At 30.8% G+C, this 22,508-nt stretch overlaps 2 protein-coding genes across 3 annotated transcripts in view; one reads left to right on the top strand and one right to left on the bottom strand.

Moving 5' to 3' along the window:
* LOC134712243 (thioredoxin domain-containing protein 16-like) overlaps positions 1-7,542 on the top strand; it is a 29,384-nt gene extending 21,842 nt beyond the window's left edge. The window contains exons 16-20 of the mRNA XM_063573590.1: positions 541-631; positions 1,796-1,889; positions 2,462-2,599; positions 3,363-3,448; positions 4,731-7,542. Coding sequence (XP_063429660.1) covers positions 541-631; positions 1,796-1,889; positions 2,462-2,599; positions 3,363-3,448; positions 4,731-4,934 — 613 coding nt within the window. The 3' untranslated portion in view covers positions 4,935-7,542. The remainder of the gene's footprint in view (positions 1-540; positions 632-1,795; positions 1,890-2,461; positions 2,600-3,362; positions 3,449-4,730) is intronic.
* Positions 7,543-8,369: 827 nt separating this feature from the next.
* Positions 8,370-12,340, bottom strand: LOC134712244 (uncharacterized). 2 transcript variants are annotated; one of them, XR_010106271.1, is made up of 2 exons: positions 11,753-12,340; positions 8,370-8,731 (listed from the first exon to the last, which is right to left on the bottom strand). XR_010106271.1 is itself a non-coding variant. In XM_063573591.1 (2 exons), the coding sequence occupies exons 1-2, from the start codon at positions 9,550-9,552 to the stop codon at positions 8,708-8,710; spliced, it is 381 nt and encodes a 126-aa protein (XP_063429661.1). In that variant the 5' UTR covers positions 9,553-9,789; the 3' UTR covers positions 8,370-8,707. The 2 variants fall into 2 exon arrangements, 1 of the variants encoding a protein (XP_063429661.1); XM_063573591.1 differs by lacking the exon at positions 11,753-12,340 and adding an exon at positions 9,196-9,789.
* Between the last annotated feature and the right edge of the window lie 10,168 nt (positions 12,341-22,508).

The raw sequence follows: 22,508 nt of genomic DNA, 5'->3' as shown, positions 1-22,508 counted from the left end.
ATTCATTATTCTGAAGAAGTCAATATACACATGTGCAAACAAATTTTGTTCCATTTAGAGCATGGGTTTGTTCAGAAAGCGACTGAAGCACATCATATTATAATTTATATCAATACTATTTCAGCATCATTATTGTTTTATAAAGTACAACATTAATCAAACATATTTTAGTTTGACATTTTAATCTTCGGTGATCTTCATTTCATGCTTGGAAGACAAAATGAGGAACTAAAATTGTTATTAAATTAATTAATTAGGAACTTACGCTTTGTTTCAGTTCAATTTTATAACTACAATAAACCTCTCTTATAATTTGGTCACTATATCCCAAACATTACTTTAGAACAACTTTGACTTTTTGTTTTTTTTAAATTCAGGTATCTGAAAGGTTTTGGGACTTCACTTGTTATAATTCACCACTACAATCATTTTGCATGGTACAACACAGCTTGATTATATTTAATTGAACTCATGAGCAATGCCATACTCTTGAGTGAAATAAAAAACAAAAACATAAAGAACCTTTTTTTTCTTTTCTAGTGCTGATTCCAAGTCTGTTGGTAGATCTGTTTTAAATGAATATGATAAAGATAACAGGGTACCAGAAATATGTTATGTAGATCTGAAAAAGGTAAGTTATAAATGATTTTATAATGATATAAATTGTACAAATAAGAATGAAAATATACAATCATTGCATGTTAACCAGACATGCATATAGATATAGATACATTTACTAAGTTTTTGATAGATGAAATATTTTCAAAAGAACACTATGTTTTCATTTCTTGATGGTAAATAAATTTATGAAAAGCCCAAACAAATGTTGTAACTTCAATATGGTTCCCTTTTCCCTAAAAGGGAACTACTGACTTATTACTGGATTTGTACTTAAGTAACAGGACAGGTGCCACATATGGAGCAGGATATACTTACCCTTCTGGAGCTCTGAGATCACCCCAAGTTTTGGTGGGTTTTGTATTCCTCAGTCTTAAGTTTTTTATGTTTTGTGTACTATTGTGTGTATATTGGTCTTTTTCTTGTTTAGCCATGCTGTTGTCAGTTTATTGTCTACTTATGAGTTTGAATTTTCTTTTGATACCATTGTCCTCTAAAAACTATAAAGATTAAAACGTTCTATGATGACCTGTAAGTTTATACATCTGAGTACTTTGGTTTTTGGGTAGAGATTGCTTAAAATGCAATCAAAACCCTATGGTACTGACTTGAATCTTTATTTTCCAAGGTTTGTCTGCATTTGAGATGCACCAAATATAGTGCATTGATCATAACATTCTAAACACCCTTTCCATGAACATTTCCAAGAACTTTATCAATGAAATAAACACTCTGATATTCATGGCACAAAATGATGTTATACTTGTCAGGAAAATTACATAACTTTGGTAAGGGTATCTGTTCAAAAAATTAACAATATCATTGTTTTAAAAGTAATTTTGATAATTTGAGTTATCTTCCTTTGTCCAGAATCGTGGTTGAATCAACTGCAACCAATACAATATACAACGTGATAATTAATTTTACTTCCCACTGAAGGGGACGTGCAGCTAAAATTGTATCTGTGCAATAGCTTATGATTTTTTCAACACATCCTTTTCAAATTTAATTATGTTGTTACTGATCCATGCAGTCACTCAGCTCCAGACCCTATATTGGGTATAGATATTAGATATTACAACTTCTATTGACCTTTTAACAGATTTGCATTTTAGAGGCCCCTTCTATGGTTTTAATTTTTATTCCTGTTACTGATTTTTCTGATGATTATTTCCAGGGAATTGTATTTAATAACAAGGATGAATATCCAGTGGAAGATAGCGTTTCTGTATGGTTGACCAGTGTCATGGACGAGAAAATTGAACCATCTAGTTTGTATTATCAATTTATAGAAAAAGAATATTTACATACAATAAATTCAAAATATCATCATAATGTGCAAATATTAAAGAAATGTCAAACTTCCATAAATATGTTGCTTTTGTTACAACACAGCTAAAAATTGTGACCAGTATAAAGTCAAACTGCATATTGCTAGCTTTAATTTGGAATTACGACAAATGTGTTACAAAATTGTATTACCAGATCAATTTAACCTGTATGTTTTTCATGCCCTGTAATTGTTCACACCTTTTTACTTGTCTTCTTGGACAGCTTGCTCATTTGTTATCATACCACATTTGGTTATTGAGATAAAAATTATTGTGAATTTGTCATGCAAATTCTAGCATGATTTGTCTTTGTAAGTGGTAAAAATTAATAAAAAAAAAACCGATAGTATCTTGACCAGTAACAAACAAAATTAAAAGAAACATGTGTAGGTTACAGAGAGGCATTCTCAATTGAAAGCAACACCAAAACAACCTTAGTCTTTATAAGATTAGAAGAGTTATATGTTATTGCTCAGTAGAACAGAAGTTTGGAGTATCTTTAATATTTACAGAGGTATTAGAACAAGGAGACTGGAAGCCAAAGAAGCATGGTTATGATTTCCTGTCATTAATAGACAAAGAAAATGAAAGAAAGAAGAAAAAGAAGCATAGAAATCAGGGAGAAAGAATTGTAGAGGAACATGGTGTTGGTGAGTTCTAAACTGGATATTTTATATTTGGATAAACTTGGTTGGGATTCACTAAACTATGAAAGTGATGTGAGACCTTTTGTTTTAGATTGATTGTAAGAGAGCCTTAATATCTGAAAGTAGTATACAAAATATCTAAAATGTATGCAATGCATTTGGATGATTAAAGATAAATTAAATAACAAAGAGCATATGGTATGATTTTTATACACACAACACATTTTTATGCCCCCATCGTAGCGGTGGGGACAATAAAGTTTACCCATGTCCACATGTACTTACATTCTTCCGTACATCCCTAAGTTTGTTTCCTTTCTCTAGATTTAGTTTGCCTAAAACAAATCTTATGAAACTAACACAAAATACTTATAAAAAATACAGATCAAGTTTGAATTTTGATGGTATTACTTTATCTTTTTTAGAGTTATGCCCCTTAAAAATGGGAAAATAACTAAATTTTTCATTTCCGTTCTCTTACAATAATGAACTTTAGTTTGCCTCAACCGAATGATAGGAAACTTATGATCACAAAACGGAGATCAAGTACAATTTTAGAAGTGTCGTTTTTACCGTTTCAACTATGTCCCTTTATAATTTTATATGATATGCAAGTGGGGGCATCATCAGTGTAACATGGACACATTCCTCATTTATTCTAAAAATAACCTTCCATGAGGTTTCTAGATGTAAAGTTAAGAAAGCTAAATAAAATATAATAGTAAATAAAATCAGATTGCTTACGGTTATTTGCCTAACTTTACAGGTTTTGATAAAGATGGGAGAGAAATTAATGAAGAAGAAGTAAGAGCTAAGGTTGAGGCTAAAAATCTGGACTCTGAGGAGGATGAAGTAAGTAAATGAAATGTTATTTACATCAGAATAAACATTTGATACTATTTAAAAAAATACTGTATTCTTTCTGTCTACACTACCAAGAATTTACTCACAATTTTTGGTACATTTCACTTGTATATATCAGTACTGTTCTGCAAGACAGAAATCTTGTAATGTTATACTTTCTGTTTATTCAGTACTGTTTTTGACTGAAGAAAGAGCATCATAGACCCATTACTGGTTGTTAAGTGTACAGAATAATAAAATGTTATTTTAAATAGACAGAAAAAAGTATAACCGTAACTCCTTATAATTTAATTCTAAATGTCTAGTGTCTGATAAACAAAAAAATTCACACAATCAAATGACATGTCACATCCAAAATTAAATTATAAGATTACGATCATAAAAGAAGATATGTGGATGTAGAGTCAAAGTATTATTTTAATCCCATCATATATTGAACTATATATGTGCCTAACATTTTTACCTAACATATTGTAAATATATAATGTCTTACATATGGTAGTAAGGGGATATTACTTTTTCATGTCTGTGTGTCCCTGTGTTTGTCCAATAGCCTTTATCATATTAAAGTGTTTTGTTGAGAAGGTTTTCAATAAAGTTGTGGTCACATCAACTTTAAACTTAACACATGTTCATTATATCAGATGTGAGAACTTAAAAAAATATATGCCAAGCCAGGAATTCGACCCAGATTTTTGTTCCATTAACATGAAAATAAGGTAGTGTGAGCTGAGCATATTGTCAGTAAGCTAACTGACACTTCATTTATTTTTTCATTTCAAATTTAAACTAAGACACATGCTGTAAAATATTGTTCAGCCTCAGTAGTGGTTAATATTGAATTTAAACAAATGTGTAGTTAGTATCAAAATGGAAATTTTTATCATAATTTAGGAATCTAGTATTGAAAAATGTTATAAGGTTGATTTGATCGGTTTTTATTGAAAAAGTGCTAGACACATATTTAAATATTGAAATATTTTGATAATCCCCTCGGACATAAGAGCCTTTAAACATACAGGGTTCACCACCACAAAGAACTTAGGGTTTGGATATAACTATATTTTATAAATAATATGTTTTAAAGAATTACCTTTCACTGTTCTTTTTTGATTTAAGAAACAAATTCTGACATGAAAATAAATGTGTATTTCAATTAACTTAAACATTCAAAAAATTATGTAAGTAAATTATTTATGTTGCAAATGTTGCTTATAAAACTCAATTTAAAATCTTGTTAACATTAATATATATGAATGTACTCTTGCAGATAAGAGAAGAATTGGTGGCCCTTCATAAAACACGCCTTTATAAATCCGGTGGAGGAAGAAGGCATAAGGATCATCCTGAAGGAAATGAGGGCAAAGTTACCTCCCCTCCTGAAGTGGATAGAAAATATAAGCCAACTGCAGATTCTGCCAGTCATCAAGGTCAAAAGTCAAAGGAACATAAATCAAAACATACTGAGTTATAAGTTTAGGAAGAACTTGTGTAATTCACACTTTTATCATTAAGTCCATATGATCTTTCAACATACAACGTCAATCAAAATACTGTCAAAAACAGTTTTTATTTTTTTTAGATTTGTAGAAATTCTATAGAAATATGACTGCTAAAAAATTTAAAAGTATTATAATTTATAGTTATGTCCTAACTGTTGCCAGGTAAGTTATATAAAAATGGCATCCTTCCATAATTTTAATGTTTATATATGATTCAATGGTGAAAAATAAGGTTTGAATGACAGTTACCTTTTGTGTCATCCTCAAGTTTGAGTCTCAGTTTGAAGCAGGAATATATCTGGCATTCTAATGACTATATTGGAAATCTTGTTACTAGTAAAGTTATTCTGTCTCTTTCTTTATTGTTATTGTTTAATGGTTTGTTTTGTGCCATTAGTTTTGAAATCTGATGATCTGTGAAATCTTTTTACATACTACTCAATTTTAAGTTGAAATTTAAAGGTATATTTTTTTCTTTGATATAAATTAGCGATAAAGATATATATTTATGTACTGGTTTGTTTATTATGTTGTTATGTTTACAATAGATTTTCTGTGAGTGTTATTTATTCTTTCCCCCACCAAGTCATTACTATTATGTATTCAAAAGTTTTCATACAAAAAAATACGCCAGAATGAGAGGGGCCAAACACAATTGTATGTTTAAAATGAGCAACCTTGAACTACGCAAATCTTTTTCAATTTTTTTTTACTGTTAAAATTTTGAAAACAACAAAAATATAGAAGGATTATATTTGTTCTTGTTTGACACATCTACAAATACACTTTTGTCTATGACTAGGTGCAATATATTGTGTGTATACATGCATATTATATTAAGTTCAGCTTAAAAAAAACCAACAGTGATTTTTTATTTATTCCCTTAATGATATAATTTATAATTATATATGAATCATTGCTTATACTTTAAAGTAGCCATATTACTAGTTGGTAAGATTTGTTTATACATTTCTTTAAAAAGATTCAGAGATAAAAAAAACAAAATAACTTTGTTACCTTTTGCATTTTTACATTTTAACTTTTATTCTTAAAAATATTTGTTATAGTCTCTACAAGACAACTTTTCTATTTTTGGTAACAATTTTATGTTTTTTTAGAATTAGTATTTAAAAATTGGCTGCATTTAGTCAAACAGGGCTTACAATATTTGACACTTCAGTGGCAGATCCAGAAATTTTCATAAGTGGGGCCCACTGACTGACCTAAGAGGGGGCCTGCTCCAGTCACCCTTCAGTGATTCCCTATATAAGCAACCAAATTTTTTCCCAAAAAGGGGGGGCGGGCCCCCTAGCACCCCCCCCTAAATCCGCCTCTGCTCTTTTTGGCTCAAAGCCAGAGTATCGATTTATAGGAGCATTATACTGACCGCCATCTACAAAAATGCAGGACATTGTATAAAACCTCTTCTCATAGTTTTTCAAGTTCACCAACAGATATTAATACAGTTGCCATGTTGACCATTTCAAATACAGCATAATATGAATTCTTCTGTGATTAGTTAAGTTTGTAGTAAATTAGTTATTATTTATTATACTTTAAAAGTAAAGTGGTTTTGGATATTTTTTTATAGATGTGTATGTATACTCTTGTTGAAATATAGTTAATGATTTATTTTTTTATGTTATTTATATTTATTTATCACCAATGATTTCATCTCCACACAATTTATATATGAAATCCTAAATTTCTTGAAAAAAAATGAAAGAACTATAATTATAATCTGTCATCTAGTATCATTATGTAATAACTTTAAATTAAAAAAAAATAGCAAAAAATTATCAAAAAAATACATCTCTAAACAGTATCAAAAAAGGATAGAAAAGTGTCAATATCAGGGTCTTTAAATTAGAGAATAACTGAATTGTAAGATATCATAAAACATAACAAAGCAGAATTGTATGTTGACATTCTACCAAAATGTATGTTTATTTAAGGTTTTAAGTATTTGAGATTATTGATGTTTTTGAAGTTTTGTTAAAGATTTCCTGCCACAGTATCTACTTTTAACCAACTCATGGTTAGATATCGGGTAAGGAATCGTTAAATTGTATTGAAGTACTGCTCTTATTATAATACTGATGTATTTTGTTTTTTTATTACTATTTAAAATATATAATTGTTTACAATTTTCAAAAAAAAAATTCTACTCAGAAGATGCACCCTTTTGGAACCATTTTGAGAACTTAATGCATCTTTTTTTTCTTTCATTGACTTTACAGAATGAAATCTAAAGAGTAAATGTATTAGACAAAATAAATCAGTGGGTGTTATAAATGAAATTCTGCCATATACATTGTATGAAACAACTAAACTGCTTGAATATGAATGATAATGGGACACAAGTAATCATCTATATTTATAATTGCAGGCTTTTCTATACATTGTAGTAGCATTAAACAAATGTGAACTGAATAATTATTTGTATGTATAAATTTTGATGATATGAGGATAAAACATTTTGGTACCAACAGTGTGTATAATGTCTCAATCTTTTGTTAACTTTACTGAAAACTATCAGGAAAACTTGACATTCCAAATAAAAGAAGAAGTAAACCCGTGTGTTAATTTTTTATCTTGTAGAATAAAAAGCATTTTGTCTATTGCTGAAGACCTTATGTCAACCTTGAAAGTCCTTTGCTTTTTTGTGTCATTGTGTATCTATTCCTTTGACCTTATTTTATATCTTCTTCCATCCATATTTAAAACAGGAAATTATTGTGGACTATAAATACCAATTTCCTTGGATTTAGGAAAAATATGTTTTCATGGATACTTAGTTTTGTGGTGTTGCTAAGTTTGCATATAGCAAGAAATTAAAATAGAAAATGTGTACTCAGCTAAATAGAATTCATGTTTAACATTCACCAATGAAAAATATAAAATTGGTGTTCCAAGAGTAATAATAAATCCACAGTACATCCAAGACTATACCATCTGGATATTAAACAGCCAACACTCAATATACTTAAGACTGTACTGAAGTATGGCATCATCTTTGAACTGAATGTGGTCTAAAGGTATAAAAATATTTGCAAATCAATGTTGAACAACAAACTAACAATAATCTTTGCAAAATAAAAAAATGAGACAGGCCATCTTTTTCAGTTTCCACAAGAAAGTGAATTGGTTAAAATGATAAAAATTATATGTAGTTGTTGTTAACAATTCCAGGATATAACAGTTGATCGGACAGGCAACAAGGATCAATGAACATCTATTTTTATAGTTCATTAGTTCAGGCCACTATTTTAAAAATGACAAAATATTGGAGAAAGTAAGCCATTTTAGGGAAAGTAAATATAAATAATCAATGAGTAATCTGATCATAGTTTTGTATTTGATTTTATTGTGGCACTGTAATTTGAGTCAATTTGAAAAAATCCAGTTGGAGTTGTTTTTGTTTGGTCTATATACTAAAACAAATAAGTTGATAGTCCTATTGTGTGCAGTAATTTTAAATTTTGAATGTATATATTGGATAAAACTTTGTGAAGATAAGATATTTTATTCACTATAATACAATGTTCCTTAATTCAACTCTGGATTTCTTCAATGAGAAAAGTACATCTGGTCATTGTCTCTGGTACAAGGCGAAGTATATGTTTATGTTTTGAAATATTTCTTTCCATACACATCAACAATATTTCCCAACAAATCATCTGGATTGCTGTCTTCAGTTTGTGTAAAGTACTGTTTCTTTTCAAAATATACTACTGAAACTTCATCAACCATTGCTAGAAACTTTAGTCTGAAAGAGAAAATAATGACATTATATTGCAGTAATAAACAAAGGTAAACATATTACACTTTGTTATACTTGATCTTCCTGAATAAGCAAAGTTCTATAGTTTGAAGTTGCTAGGCACATTGATATAATTATATTAAGATACTCTGTAACAAATAGTACTTGTTAGTCATTGTCTTGTTTGGTCACTGTAACTTTAATTTAAACTTGATATTTCAGGCCTTAATTAGACCCGCCTTAGACATGTATACTGCTTGCATGGCTTTTAAAGTGTACTTTACTTGTTCTTTTAGATTTTACACTGACTAGTAAGTCCTTGGTGACATGTTAATAAGTAATATGTACTGATAGCAGGCTATCGCTGCTTATGTCCTTTGTGACATAATGGTGATATGTACTGATAGCAGGCTATCACTGCGAGTTCAGACATTTACTTTGATTATCAAATAAAGAATAAAAAAACAAACCTTTGAATGCTTATCCGGATCATGAACAGAATGCTTAAGATTTATATTACTTAATCCAACACCCAATAAAATGAGAACAATAATAACGAATGTACATATCAGAATTCCTATTGCAATTTTCCTGTTCTTTGGTTTACAAATACATTCCTGGATTCTCTTGTGATTACTATATGAAGAACTAGCTTCAGTCAAACGAACATTACTTCCTGATACAGTCCCTGTCTCATCACCCCCTAATATTGTTACTGTACTTCCGTTCGTCACTTTATGGTCCCCTAGAAGTTCGTCATCTGTATCTTCTTGTGATACACCAGTATCCTCTTGTGATACACTTCTATATTGAACACGTTCTGTCATGTTATATATTCACTTTTATATGTTTGCATATTTTTAAAATTCACTTTTAGATACACAATCAATCATGATAGTGAGTCGGATTTGACTGTGTATATAATTCAAGTTTAAATCGCACAACGTTTTTCATGGTTATTTATTCTATTCAAAGTGCACATGATAGTACAATGCACACTTTATAGGTTTTTCGATACCCGTCAACAGTTTATATCTCTATCGATCTTGTCATGTTTGTATTGTGTAGCTACTTCATAAATAATGTATTTGTATTCAACTTTCATTCAAATTAAGAGCTAAAATAAGACTATGACGAACTGTGCATAGCATACCACAGGTACTTGTCTCAGATCCCCCTATATACATTTATATAACCGATATTATATCAATGTATATATAAGGGGAAAATCTGAGACAAGTGCCTGTGTAGCATATGTACAATATTCATGATATTCTCTGAGAGGATGAAAATGGAATTGTGCACTCATTTTATTTTGTTTTTACACATCAGTTTTATTTTTCAACGTTTGTATGGAATGAATAAAATACGATGCGTGATGTATGTCAACGAAAAAGCAACTCAATTTTAAAAACATGTGAATGAAATATTTGGCATGAATGGTAATTCTTTGGTAGTCTTTGATACTTAACAACATTTTTACTCGGATTTATGTACAGCATTTTGTATTTTGTAACAAGCTGTAAAATCATTCTGAGTAGAAAAAGTCATTTGTACAACACGACGGGTACCACATGTGTAGCAGGATCTACCTACCCTTCCGTACCACCCGACACCACCCCAAGATTTTGATGGGGTTCGTGTTGTTTTAGTTTTTATATATGTTGTTTCTTGTGTACTTTTATTTATCTGTTTTTTTTTAAGGAATGGTTTGTCGGTTTGTTTCAATCTGTGAACTTGAATGTCTTTCTGGTATCTTTAGCCCCATTTTTTGTATCAACAATTATCAGATATTGATTATTTATGCCAAATATTTCATTATCATGTTTTTAATTTTATAAATACATTTGATTGTTAGATGAGACCCCTACAAAAATTGCTGCTGAAAGTTAAGCTTGTAGAGACGTATGCCATTTCTTTCAAATAGGCTTAAAATTCTAGTTGTTTACATAATAGAAGGCCCAAATGCCTTGAAATATTATCCTAAATAGTACAAAAATCCATGCATTTTAAAAGGTTGTGTACTCTTTCCAGTCAGTTCAAAAATAAAATGAAATAAAACTTAAACGTTTCCCCCCCTTTTTAATCGACTCGAAAGATATCTGGGTCGAAAATATACAATTTGCTTTTGAAAGACATTGCCTCCTCAAATGCAACTTTTTTTCAACAGAAAGAAAAGGACAAAATCTCACTAAAAATGTTCATGAAAATTATGTATACATCTAAACAATTTAAGCTTAGACGTTTGTGTAAGCCTTTTAGAGTTATAAACGAATAAGTGGATTCTCCCTCGTTCCTCCTGTTTAAGGTCTTCTATTTAATATACACTGCACATTTTTATAAACATGTACACATATTTATGTATCTCTGTTGTATTGTTTATTTCCTCAACATACGAACCTTGTACTATTATATATTTCCTCAACATGTACTTTAATATTATTGTAAAATGTCTATGCTCTACTGTGTACCTTTGTATCTACATGATGGTCATCGGTTTATCAGAATAAAGTATATATGTAGATATACCTATGTTTGAAAGATATGTATTCAATTTCAGATGTATACTCCAAAGTATATTTGTCTATCAATAGTGTCATTTAGATGTTTTAATATTGATCCTGTCGCTTTAAAATAGATCTTTACATATTTTACATACATGTATATTTGAAGGTAGTCAAGAATGAGAATAAAAAAATGTGAAGTTCAGTTCATAAATAATTCAGTAGTTCAACGTTCACAGGAGAATATCATTGCAGTGAATCTGAACTATATCAGAGAGAAAAAAAAACCATCTTAGTGGATATTTAGTTTAAAACGTTGGAAACATTGACCAATCTGCTTGCTTAAAGCAAATTCCAATCCTTTGTTGTTGTTGTTGTTTTTTTTTTTTTTTTATACATTTGATAGAATTTCAATGGATTTCTTGACACTTTAAACCAGTTAATTATCACAACTGTATGTTCTAGTGTACAATTGTTAAATGTAGTATGGTACATACATTTGTAACTCGCCAATCATACGTACCTAACGTACTAGCTTTACATAATCCTTTAGCTCGACAATGCGGACTTCACTTTAATCAAAGCCATCACAGATAATATCAGCAATACACAAAAAACACATATTAAAGTTACAAGTAATAGTAGCCTCGTCTTTTGTGCGCCGCATTTTAGAACTTTCCATTTGCTTTTATCCTTGAATACATAATTTAATATTGTTTCGTGGTCGTCACGCTCCAAATTTGCGTGGCTTTGCTCTTGTAACACTTGGTCATTCTCAAATGGAATCATTAACGTCCGGTCGTCTGCTTCAGGTTCATCTAAGCACTCCTCTTGGGTGGCTAAACATTCGCTACCAGACATTTTACGTTTATAGGTCTATTTCCTGGTCAATGTAAACAGACGCTTTACAACATGGACAATAAATAATTCCAATTTTTGACACCGATTAAATTTTTCTAGCATTTAAAGAGGCCAGAAAAGTAAAAGGTAGTCGGTAGCTTGATTTGGATCAAACCTTTACAAAGTTTTGAATATAAATATACCGGTACTTAAACGGCTCCTATATCTAATAACACTAGTGTACGAGTCCTATTCAATTCAATGCAAATCCATTCTTATTTAAAATTTTAATCATACCAACCATTGGACATGAATATAACCTATATATAGAGATAGCGACATATGTTAATGTATATAATTTACATAAATAAAATCACATCTGGTCTTCAATTATTTCATTGTCTTGGTATTGATTCGACGTTGAAAAATAAAGAATAAATTGTATGAAATGAACCACGGTGCAGAATCGTTGTACATGTTGTAATCAATGCTCATTCTTCCTCAAATCACCGTGAGTGATACGTAAGAATGCAGCTGATGAGCTCTATTTGGCAAATAATTAATATTCAAAATCTCATAAACAAATATGATCATCTTTGTCAGTGTTGATTCATGTCTCACAGTGTAAAAATGGAAAAAATATGATTTTGAAACTTTTTTGGACAGAATTTAGTAAAATCACTGGTTTTTGTCGAGCCTGCAACTTTTGTTGCAGAAAGCTCGACTTAGGGATAGTGATCCGGCTACGGCGGCGGCTACGGCGGCGGTGGCGTTAGCTAACTTCTTTAAAGCTTTATATTTTATAAGGTAGAAGACCTGAATACTTCATACTTTGTATATAGAGGCCCCATGTTACGAAGTTTCCGTCAGTCACATGTCCAATGTCCTTGACCTCATTTTCATAGTTCAGTGATTGATTGAAAAAAAAGTTCAACTTTTTTGTAATGTTAAATTCTCTCTTATTATAAGTAATAGGATAACTATATTTGGTATGTGCCTTCCTTGCAAGGTCCTCATGCCCGTCAGACAGTTTTCACTTGACCTCGACCTCATTTCATGGATCAGTGAACAAGGTTAAGTTTTGGTGGTCAAGTCCATATCTGAGATACTATAAGCAGTAGGTCTAGTATATTCGGTGTATGGAAGGGCTGTAAGCTGTACATGTCCAACTGGCAGGTGTCATCTGACCTTGACCTCATTTTCATGGTTCAGTGGTTACAGTTAGATTTTTGTGTTTTGGTCTGTTTTTCTCATACTTTATGCAATAGGTCTGCTATAATTGTTGTATGGAATGATTGAAAGGTGTGCATGTCTAGTGGGCAGATGCCATCTGACCTTGACCTCATTTTCATGGTTCAGTGGTCAAAGTAAAGTTTTTCAGATTTGGTGTTTTTCTCTGATACTATATGCCATTAATCAACTATATTTGGTGTATGGAAATATTTTATGATCTATATGTCAGTAGCGCAGTCTTTATTTGACCTTGACCTAATTTTCACAATCCATTGCTCAGTGTTGACTTTTTATGTTTTGGTTTGTTTTTCTTAAACTATAAGCAATAGGTCAACTGTATTTGATGTATGGAAGAATTGTTAGATGTTCATGTCTGCCTGGCATGGTTCATCTGACCTTGACCTCATTTTCATGGTTCATTGGTATATGTTTAGTTATCTTGGTTCATGTTAAGTTTATGTGACAGTTTTAATAAAGCTTTATATTTAGGACTATCAACATAATATCAATGATTAATAAAGAAGGCGAGACATTTCAGTGTGTGCACTCTTGTGTGTATTTGTGATGATTCAGTTAGGAACTTTATTATTTTTATTTTTTATTGTGAAAGGTTTATAAAATTGAGAAAGGAAATGGTGAATGTGTCAAAGTTAAGTTTGGAAGATTAAGATAATCTTATAATATTGTATGTATTAATCTTCTTCAATTTTACCTAATATTCTTGCATCAGTTTAATTCAGTAAACTAGTCTGCATTTTCTATTGTTAAATTTCGAGGTATTTGCTAATTGTTTTTGTGGCCGATTTAAACAAGTATTTGTCAAATCTTTTCAAGTTAATTTTGGTTTGTTATATAAACTGTTTTATTATTTCGATTTGGGAGATTACACTGGACAATTCCTCAGTATAATTGTATAGTTATAAATTATAAAAGTTTTATCATATATAGGGTATCTCTAGGTGTAATCTGGATACATGTAAATCTGCAAAACTTATATGTATCTAATTCGCCTCTAGTTTAGATAAGTTGAGATTAAACTTAACAAGACTATCAATGATCTGCGATCAACACCAAATTCTCCTAAAGGCAACTTGACATATGTAAATTTAACTTAAGACAACATCTTACGAAAATAATAACTATAAAAATGCACATGGCCATGTTGGGAATTCAGTTAAGTAGTTATTGAGAACTAAAATTTTCGTTTAGTTACTGCCTGTAATAAAACCGACCTATGAATGATATTTAGCTGCTCCATACTTGTACCTTATATTACAAACCAAACATATATGATATACAGTAATGCAATTGATCTAGTTCCTGATTATTCCAGATATTCAAATTTGTACGAAAAAATGGAAAATATTAGGCCGTCTTTGGTGTTTTAATAATCAAAATGGATTATAAACATTAGGATAAACGGTGGCCCGATACTACACGTAGCGGCGTGTACCATGTGTACACAGGGGTAGGGTAGAGTTGCCATACCTTAACTTTGAAACTCAAAGTGTGCTCTCCAACCTTCCTTCAATAAAAAAAATATATATGATTCTTAAAATAGTCATTTAAGCGTTCCATATGTTCACCTTGCTCTGCTCGGCAATAATATCTATAATTTTGTAATCCTCAACGTCCCTCCGCTATATAACATTTTGAACGAACAATCTGCCCCATGTGTGCCGTCGAACTGTTAGGTCTATTTTATAAGGAACAATTCGCAGAATACGCATTAATTTATTTATTTATTATGAAATGCACATTTATACCCTAGGGGTTGAAGGCAGATTAATGACAACCTAGTTAGTAATGAGGTTGAAACATCCAGACCCTCATTGATAGTATCAACCCCTACCACAAAAAGATTTTAAATAGTTTATTTACCAACTTGTTGTTAATATTTGTTTTAGTATTAATAACCTACTATCATTGTTTGATTTAAATTAACTTTTATTAGCTGAAATTTCAGCAGATGCACGTCACTATATGGGCGTTTTTCAATAAAAACGTATTTTCTTGTCCCAGCCACTTTAAAAAAAAATGTGTTTAATCTTTGCAAGTAATTTTTTGTGCAGTCAGTACATTGAATTAGATTTAACATTCTTAAGCAAAGAAACAGTTTTTTTAGAGGGATTGATAAGATATTGACTCCTGAATGGTCCAAAACAACCAATATTGCATATCCCTAGACCGCCTGTTCAACATTCATACTCTAAAATATCGTAAAAATATGAAGAAATAAAGTTTTTTTTACTTTACATAAGTTCTTTAAAAATTCAAAAGTATGTTCAGAGCCAACATATTTTAATAAACAGCTTTCAATAAAGGTTTTTTAATTTCAGAAGGTGTGTCCCTCACAAAATGTCCACTACGAAACGAAGTCATTAAATTTTGCCAATAAACAGTTTTATAAATTCAATGTAATTTGTGTTTGCAAGAGATATAAACATTAGGGTCTTACAAAAGAAGTGATGCTTTTATAACGGCAATTTAATTGTTGGTAATAAAAATTGAGCACATCAAATGGACCAGAGTGATGCTGTATTTTTGATTATGTCCACTACGAAACGGGTAAAATCTCCTTCCGTATCTGGTTTTAAAATTTTAAAATTAAGAAAAACTATCAGTGTACAGCTTGATAAATGCTTTGATGAATACAATCAGTCTTGTTACTATTGCAATATAGGGATTTCGGAGGGGGGGGGGGGGGGAATACGAATTACGAAACGGTCCCCAACGAAACAATTACGAGAGAAAAAAGTTTCGTAGTGGACACTACCACTACCATGCAGTCTTTTTTTAATCTGTTTTCAATTATATTCGTGCAAAACAAATAACAAGGGTTAGTTTCATGTAATTTTTATTATGTTTTTATTAACATATGATAGGGTTGATGTCAACTACAAACTTTTTGTCCACTACGAAACGGTTTAGTCCACTACGAAACGCATCAAAATGTCCACTACGTAACATGAGTTAATTGAACCTTCATTTATGAAGTACTGTCTAATCTTTATCGATAAAAATGGTTTTCTAATTCAGAAAAAATGATATTTTCCTAGTATTTAAAGTAAACAAACTGGAATGCCTATAGGAAACATTTCAAACAGTACACAAATTATGAAAATAATATCATTTTAAAGAATATTTAAGATTGCACTTTTTGTTTACAAACAGGTCTATTATAGAGGTGTTCAAAATAACTCTTGAAATTAAATTTAGACAAGTTGATTTTCTACTTTTTTTAGGTCTGAAAGGAACGCTTTTTTATTGAAAAACGCCCATATAGGATCATAAATAAGATAAACAAAATTGTGTGTCTTGCAGAGAGATACAAAAATAAATTATCTCCCCTTTAAATGCGGAAATACAATAAATAAAATCATATCCATATTTTATTTCTAAAATCAATATAAATCTATTTTTCACTATAATATTCAATTTAAAGTTCAAATATTATACTATTTTTTAAAAACATATCACATTATATCAAATTATGAAATCTATAATTTATTCTTCACCGCATCAGATTGACTGACTTTTAATATTCTTAAATTTTATCGTTCTTTAAAATCATGATCAAAAATCAACTATCCCTCATTCTGCGTCTATTGATGTATATATTGCATGCTATAGCCTTTTGAGAGGATTAGATGAACACCTGAGACAATGAAGCAGGGTTTCTTCTTCAGTAGAAATATCTGTGCCGACATCTCAGGGACAGATACAAACCAAAAACTTGTGAAAATATGAGTCCAATTATTCAAAAACTAAACAGTGAAGCACCATGTGGTAAAACATAGTGCCATGCATGGTTTGCCTTTACACATTTGTAAATTGTCACTTGGATAGAGAGTTGTCTCTTGGCACTCATAACACGTCTTCCTATATTTATGAATGAACAATCAGAATCCAAGAAAAAATAACAAAAATACATAACTCCAAGATTACTACGAAACGGTAAGTCCTTTATAAAATGGCAAAATCAAAACCTAAAAAAACAAACCATTTCAAGCTAATAGAAAAATAACACTGTCATATTCCTGACTCGAAACAGGCATTTGCTTATGCAGAAAATGCTGAATATTAAACATGAATTTATAGCTAGCTAAACCTCTCAGGTTGGAAAGGCAATCTTTAAAATTGTTCTCTTTATTGTAAAAAGAAAGCTTTCTTTCACCAATGTCAAACAAGAGTGTTCAGTTTAGTGCAAGCCATGCTATATAGAATAGAACTTATGAAAAACTGCATCCAACCTTTCTTTTATTTATCATTATAAGTAGTCATAATTTTACATTACCACTTCCATCACCACCTGACTATTGATATTGGAATAAACACTGACTATCCTGTTTAAAAAGAAAAAAATTCATATATATTATACAAGAACACAGTTACTGAAAAAAGACTACTAGTTCGAACTCACACTATCGCTCACTACTAACACATAGTTATTTTACCATTAGACTAGTATGCATAGAATGGAGAATGGAAAAACGGACTGTGTCAAAGAGACAAGAACCCGTCCTAAGAGCAAAGTGTAAATACTCCATTTAAGAAACAAATGCCCACTTCACGCTACAGTATAAATTTAAATTATAAATGGTAATAAATATTTCTCCGGTTACAAAATTACAATAATTTAGATGCGCCAGGAGCACAATATGCTCATTTTTTTAGTCACAAAAGAAGCCATGCAAACAAAAACTAAGTTGGAGGAGACTATACCATTAGTTATATGATAATTGACTGATATAACAATCAAAATCCATTTAAAATTGGATTAACAAAAATACAGAACTCCAAGAGAAATTCAAAACGGAAAAGTTCATTATAAAATGGCAAAATCAAAAGCTCAAATACATCAAAGGCTAGGTTCAGGCATTCCCTTATTTTGAAAATGGTGGAACCATGTTTTATAGCTGGCTAATATAGATAATATCTGTGGTGACATCTCAGGGGAAAACACCACATGTTAAATTTTAATGTTGTGTTTCTGTTGAGTCGTACATGAAATTCTCCTCTTATATTTGATGCGTTTCCCTCAGTTTTGGTTTGTAACCCGGATTTGTTTTTTTTTTCTTAATCGATTTATGAATTTCGAACAGAAGTATACTACTGTTGCCTTTATTTAATAAGCTGACAAAATGCCACCCGTAGAACGACCAAAGAGATCTAAATGTATGTGGAGCAATGGCACTCTCCATACAAGAGGCACGAGATTTAATATACCTTTTAGAAATAACGCGAGCTGCCATACGGATTCCCATGTATAACATGGGGTTTCTTTTCCTCAGCTTCAAATTACACACTCTGAATAAAAATTACCAAGTATTGGAACTGTTTTCCTTTGATTGAAAAAAAATTAAAATCACAAAAATACTGAACTCCGAGTAAAAATCAAAACGTAAACTCCCTAAATTTACAAAATCAAAAACACAAACACGTCAAACGATTGAACAGCAACTGTCATATTCCTGACTTGGTTCAGACATTTTCTTAAGTAGAAAATGATGGACTCAACCTGGTTTTATAGCTAGCTAAACCTCTCACTTGTATATTAGTCGCATAAAATCAAAAATAAAAACCAGGAAAGTGTTTAATTATGTCAATTTTTGTGGACATTTCCTTCTAAAGGTTGTCTTAGAGCTCGGTATTTTTGTTCTATTTCCCCCCATATAAGGTTCATCGTCACTGCCCCAAGGAACTATTAAAATATGATGAATTAAAGTGGCAGTAGTTTTTAAACTGATGTTTTAACATCGTAGGTTTGTACTGATGAAAAGGCATCAGTAGTATACCGACATAAAAAGTCATTAATCGATAAATGGAAACACATCAACTATATGCGAAAACATAGGAACAACAGGAACACTTAAAGGCAACAGAAACATACGCCAACATGTACATAAAAACGAACTGTTTGATAACAACTGCCATATTCCTGACTTGGTTGTGGACATTTTTAGAAAACATGAAGGGTTGAACCAGTGGGTTTTATTGCAAGCCTAACCTCCCTAATGAACCATCTCAGCTGTTGCAAACATTGGAGTGATGTCCCCTTGTCGAACTTTTCTTATTTTTATATGAGTCGGATTTCCTTCAAACATCTGTCAAACAAAAGATCAAAGAAGCCATATCATTCAATTTCACATTCAAATATATTAATGATTATGAATTAGCAGTTAACACTTTTCCTATTGGGTTCAATCAATATACCCTACAGAACTATACATTATGGGATATACATATCCCAACTCATTCAGTACTCAAGAGATTACAGCTGGTACTCAGACTTTATAAAACGCCAACAGTGTATTGGCAACAAGTTGACGAACCACAGTAATCCTCTCGTCCTTTCTATTAAAAAGTTCTTTGGTCGATACCAAGATCTGGTTGATTGATATTCTGTATCAACTTTACATGATGGTCTTGTAGTATATATTCTTATCATCTTAATTACGTGTAAATGTGTTTTGTTCAAAAATTATTATCTTAACTGGTTATTCTATTTTTCCTGTACCAAGTCGGGAATATGGCAGTTGTAATCCAATAGTTTGTTTTATGTTGCCTTATTGTATGGTTTTTGTTACACTTCTGTGCATTGTTATTCCGTTGTTTCCCTTGTAAAGTTGATGTGTTTGAACAGCGATATGCTACTGTTAGTCACCTTTATTTGGTAAGGTTCCTTTGTAGTGGCTCGGTCTGTATACATCCGGTCATTGTGTAATCATGCTATGGTAAATTTTTACATTATTGTCTTTCAGTTTTGCTTATGTGCTTTGTATATATGCCATTTTGTTTTTCTTGGTTAACATGTTTGTTTGTTTTTATAGTGACTGATGTGATAACACATTGTTGACTACTGTACCCCCGATTTTGACATTTTACCTATTATATATGATTTTTATTCAATAAAATGGATTTTTTTTGCGACTCATACAAGTGGGAGGTTTAGATAGCTGTAAAACTAGGTTTATTTCACTATTTTCTAAACAAGGAAATGCCTGTTCAAATTCCTGTATTGGGAAAAGTATAACAAAAATACCGAACTCCAAGGCAAACTCTAAAAGAAGAAGTCCACAAAAGTTATTATAATCAAACACTTTCCTAGTTTTTGTTTTTGATTTTATGCGACTGTCATACAAGTGAGATGTTTAGCTAGATATACAACTAGGTTTAATCAACTACTCTTAAGAAAATGTCTTACCAAGGGAGTAATATGACAATTGTTTTCCATTGGTTTGGTGTGTTTGAGCTTTTGATTTTGCCTTTTGATAAGGGTCTTTCTGTTTTGAATTTTTACTTTTTGATTCATATTTTGTAATTATAGTGTAGCCTATTGATATTCATCTTTTTATGAGTATTAGTTTTGCTGTGAATTGACCTTTAACATGGGTTTTATATGTGATTCGTGATTAGAAGAAAAACGTAGAGAGTGAGCTCGTGAGAAATAGGTTAATGCAATTGCTTGTTTTTTTCAAACATCTGAAAATGCAGTGTGTGAAACAAACAAATATTTATGTGAGATATTTCTTTATTCATTGTAAATGACATTTTAGTTATATATTAATATTGGTTATACAATTGCATTAATGTTTATCCTTTTTGCTGACTAATAATGTGTTCAAAGGAAACTATGTTTATATCCACACAAATGGCGTTGATAATTGTAACATGTCTTTGAATATATTTTTTAAATGTACATGTGATTTTAAATGAATAGTTCCATCCAAACACGCCTCTGTCTTGTTTATTTATTTTCCCTGCTAAATATGCCTTTCTTGATGCTTAGGATTATTTTTCCATAATATCTGTTCGAATGCATCCCTCTCTCTATCTTTCTCTCCCTTTCTTACTCTCTCTCTCTTTTCCTGTTAGTGTCATTAAAGTATGTACTTATTGATGGACCCTGTGTATATATAGAGATGTAAGATGTATGGCCAACGTGTTTATTGATGTATGCTTTTTCATTACATGTCTACACTGTTGGCTTAAACTCTTCGCTTTGCTTAATTGGCGATATACTCTCTCTCTCTCACCGTGAGTGATTAATTGATGAGCTGATGTGATAAACCTGTCTCTACTGTATGAGTGATTTACTAATCTTGTCACATTTTTCAGCACTGGACATCAGACTTTTATAGATCAACTGCTGCATTTGTTGCTTTGGAACCATACTAAAGAAAGATAAAATATGATCACCATTTGAAAATTGAAAGTGCACAAGTTAAAATTTGATAGAGGACAAATCAAGAAAATAAAAACTATATATGTGCATAATTGAATTACATTTAACATTTTAGATTCCATAAATTTATAGAGCGTTCAATGGTTTTAAATCGTTATTCCTTAAAAGCTCATATTGTACACTTAATTTACAATGAAAAGAGGCTTGATTTCTCTTTTAGCAGATTACTTTGTTGAGAGAATAAATAAGTTTTTTTTATAGATTAAAGCGACTTTCCTGAATGGATGTGTTGTTGAACATTCTTTGATAACATGCATTTTATTATAGATTAAAAGTTTAAAATGTTGGATTGTTACTTTTGTTGAAACAGAATGTGGCACAGTATATAAAGATGCTTTCAATTCTAATATTATTGTGCTATTATGTTGACTTCTCATTGACTTTTACCCCACATCTTCAATATAAAGATATACAGAGCAAAATGATGTAATACTGTACGTCATAATGATTAATTATGTTAATTATTTTATTTCTTATACTTACTGTTAGTATGATCATCTGAAGCTGTCAATTAAAGACGGTATTATTATACATGATCCAACAATTGCTACAACAGCTACCAATGTCTTCTTCTTACGGGACGACATCTTAGAAAAACACTGTGCTTGTTCTTTCGCTGTCTTTCTTATATTATTGATCCCTCTCTGCAGTGTATTATGCTTAGATTCCATCGTAATTATTATTCCGCTCGTCTTTTGTATAAACGTAAAACAGTAAATATGTCTCAGTGAAAAATATCAATGTATTTCAGAATGTCCGCCTAAAATATTTTACAATTCTGTATGATATTCATTCAGGTGTTTACAAAATATTCATGTATATGCTTGGAGGGGTTACAATTACTACAGGTAATACACATTACTCAGGTGACAAATATGTTATGAGGTACAGAAGGGAAGATACATTAACCGAGTTTTAACTACAGATATTGAGGTTATAGGGGTAAAGGTAACTGTAT

This window comes from Mytilus trossulus, chromosome 3 (genome assembly GCF_036588685.1).
Source record: "Mytilus trossulus isolate FHL-02 chromosome 3, PNRI_Mtr1.1.1.hap1, whole genome shotgun sequence".
Lineage (NCBI taxonomy): Eukaryota > Metazoa > Mollusca > Bivalvia > Mytilida > Mytilidae > Mytilus > Mytilus trossulus.
Note: the sequence above shows the minus strand (reverse complement) of the source record. Positions and strands in the feature narration are given on the sequence as shown.

What these genes read in the sequence shown, in the direction of transcription:
- LOC134712244 (XM_063573591.1), bottom strand. Translation starts at nt 9,552, where the DNA reads ATGACAGAACGTGTTCAATATAGAAGTGTATCACAAGAGGATACTGGT. An exon ending in ATCCGGATAAGCATTCAAAG is followed by an intron (nt 8,732 to 9,195) that starts GTTTGTTTTTTT and finishes TTTCTCTTTCAG; the next exon opens with ACTAAAGTTTCTAGCAATGG.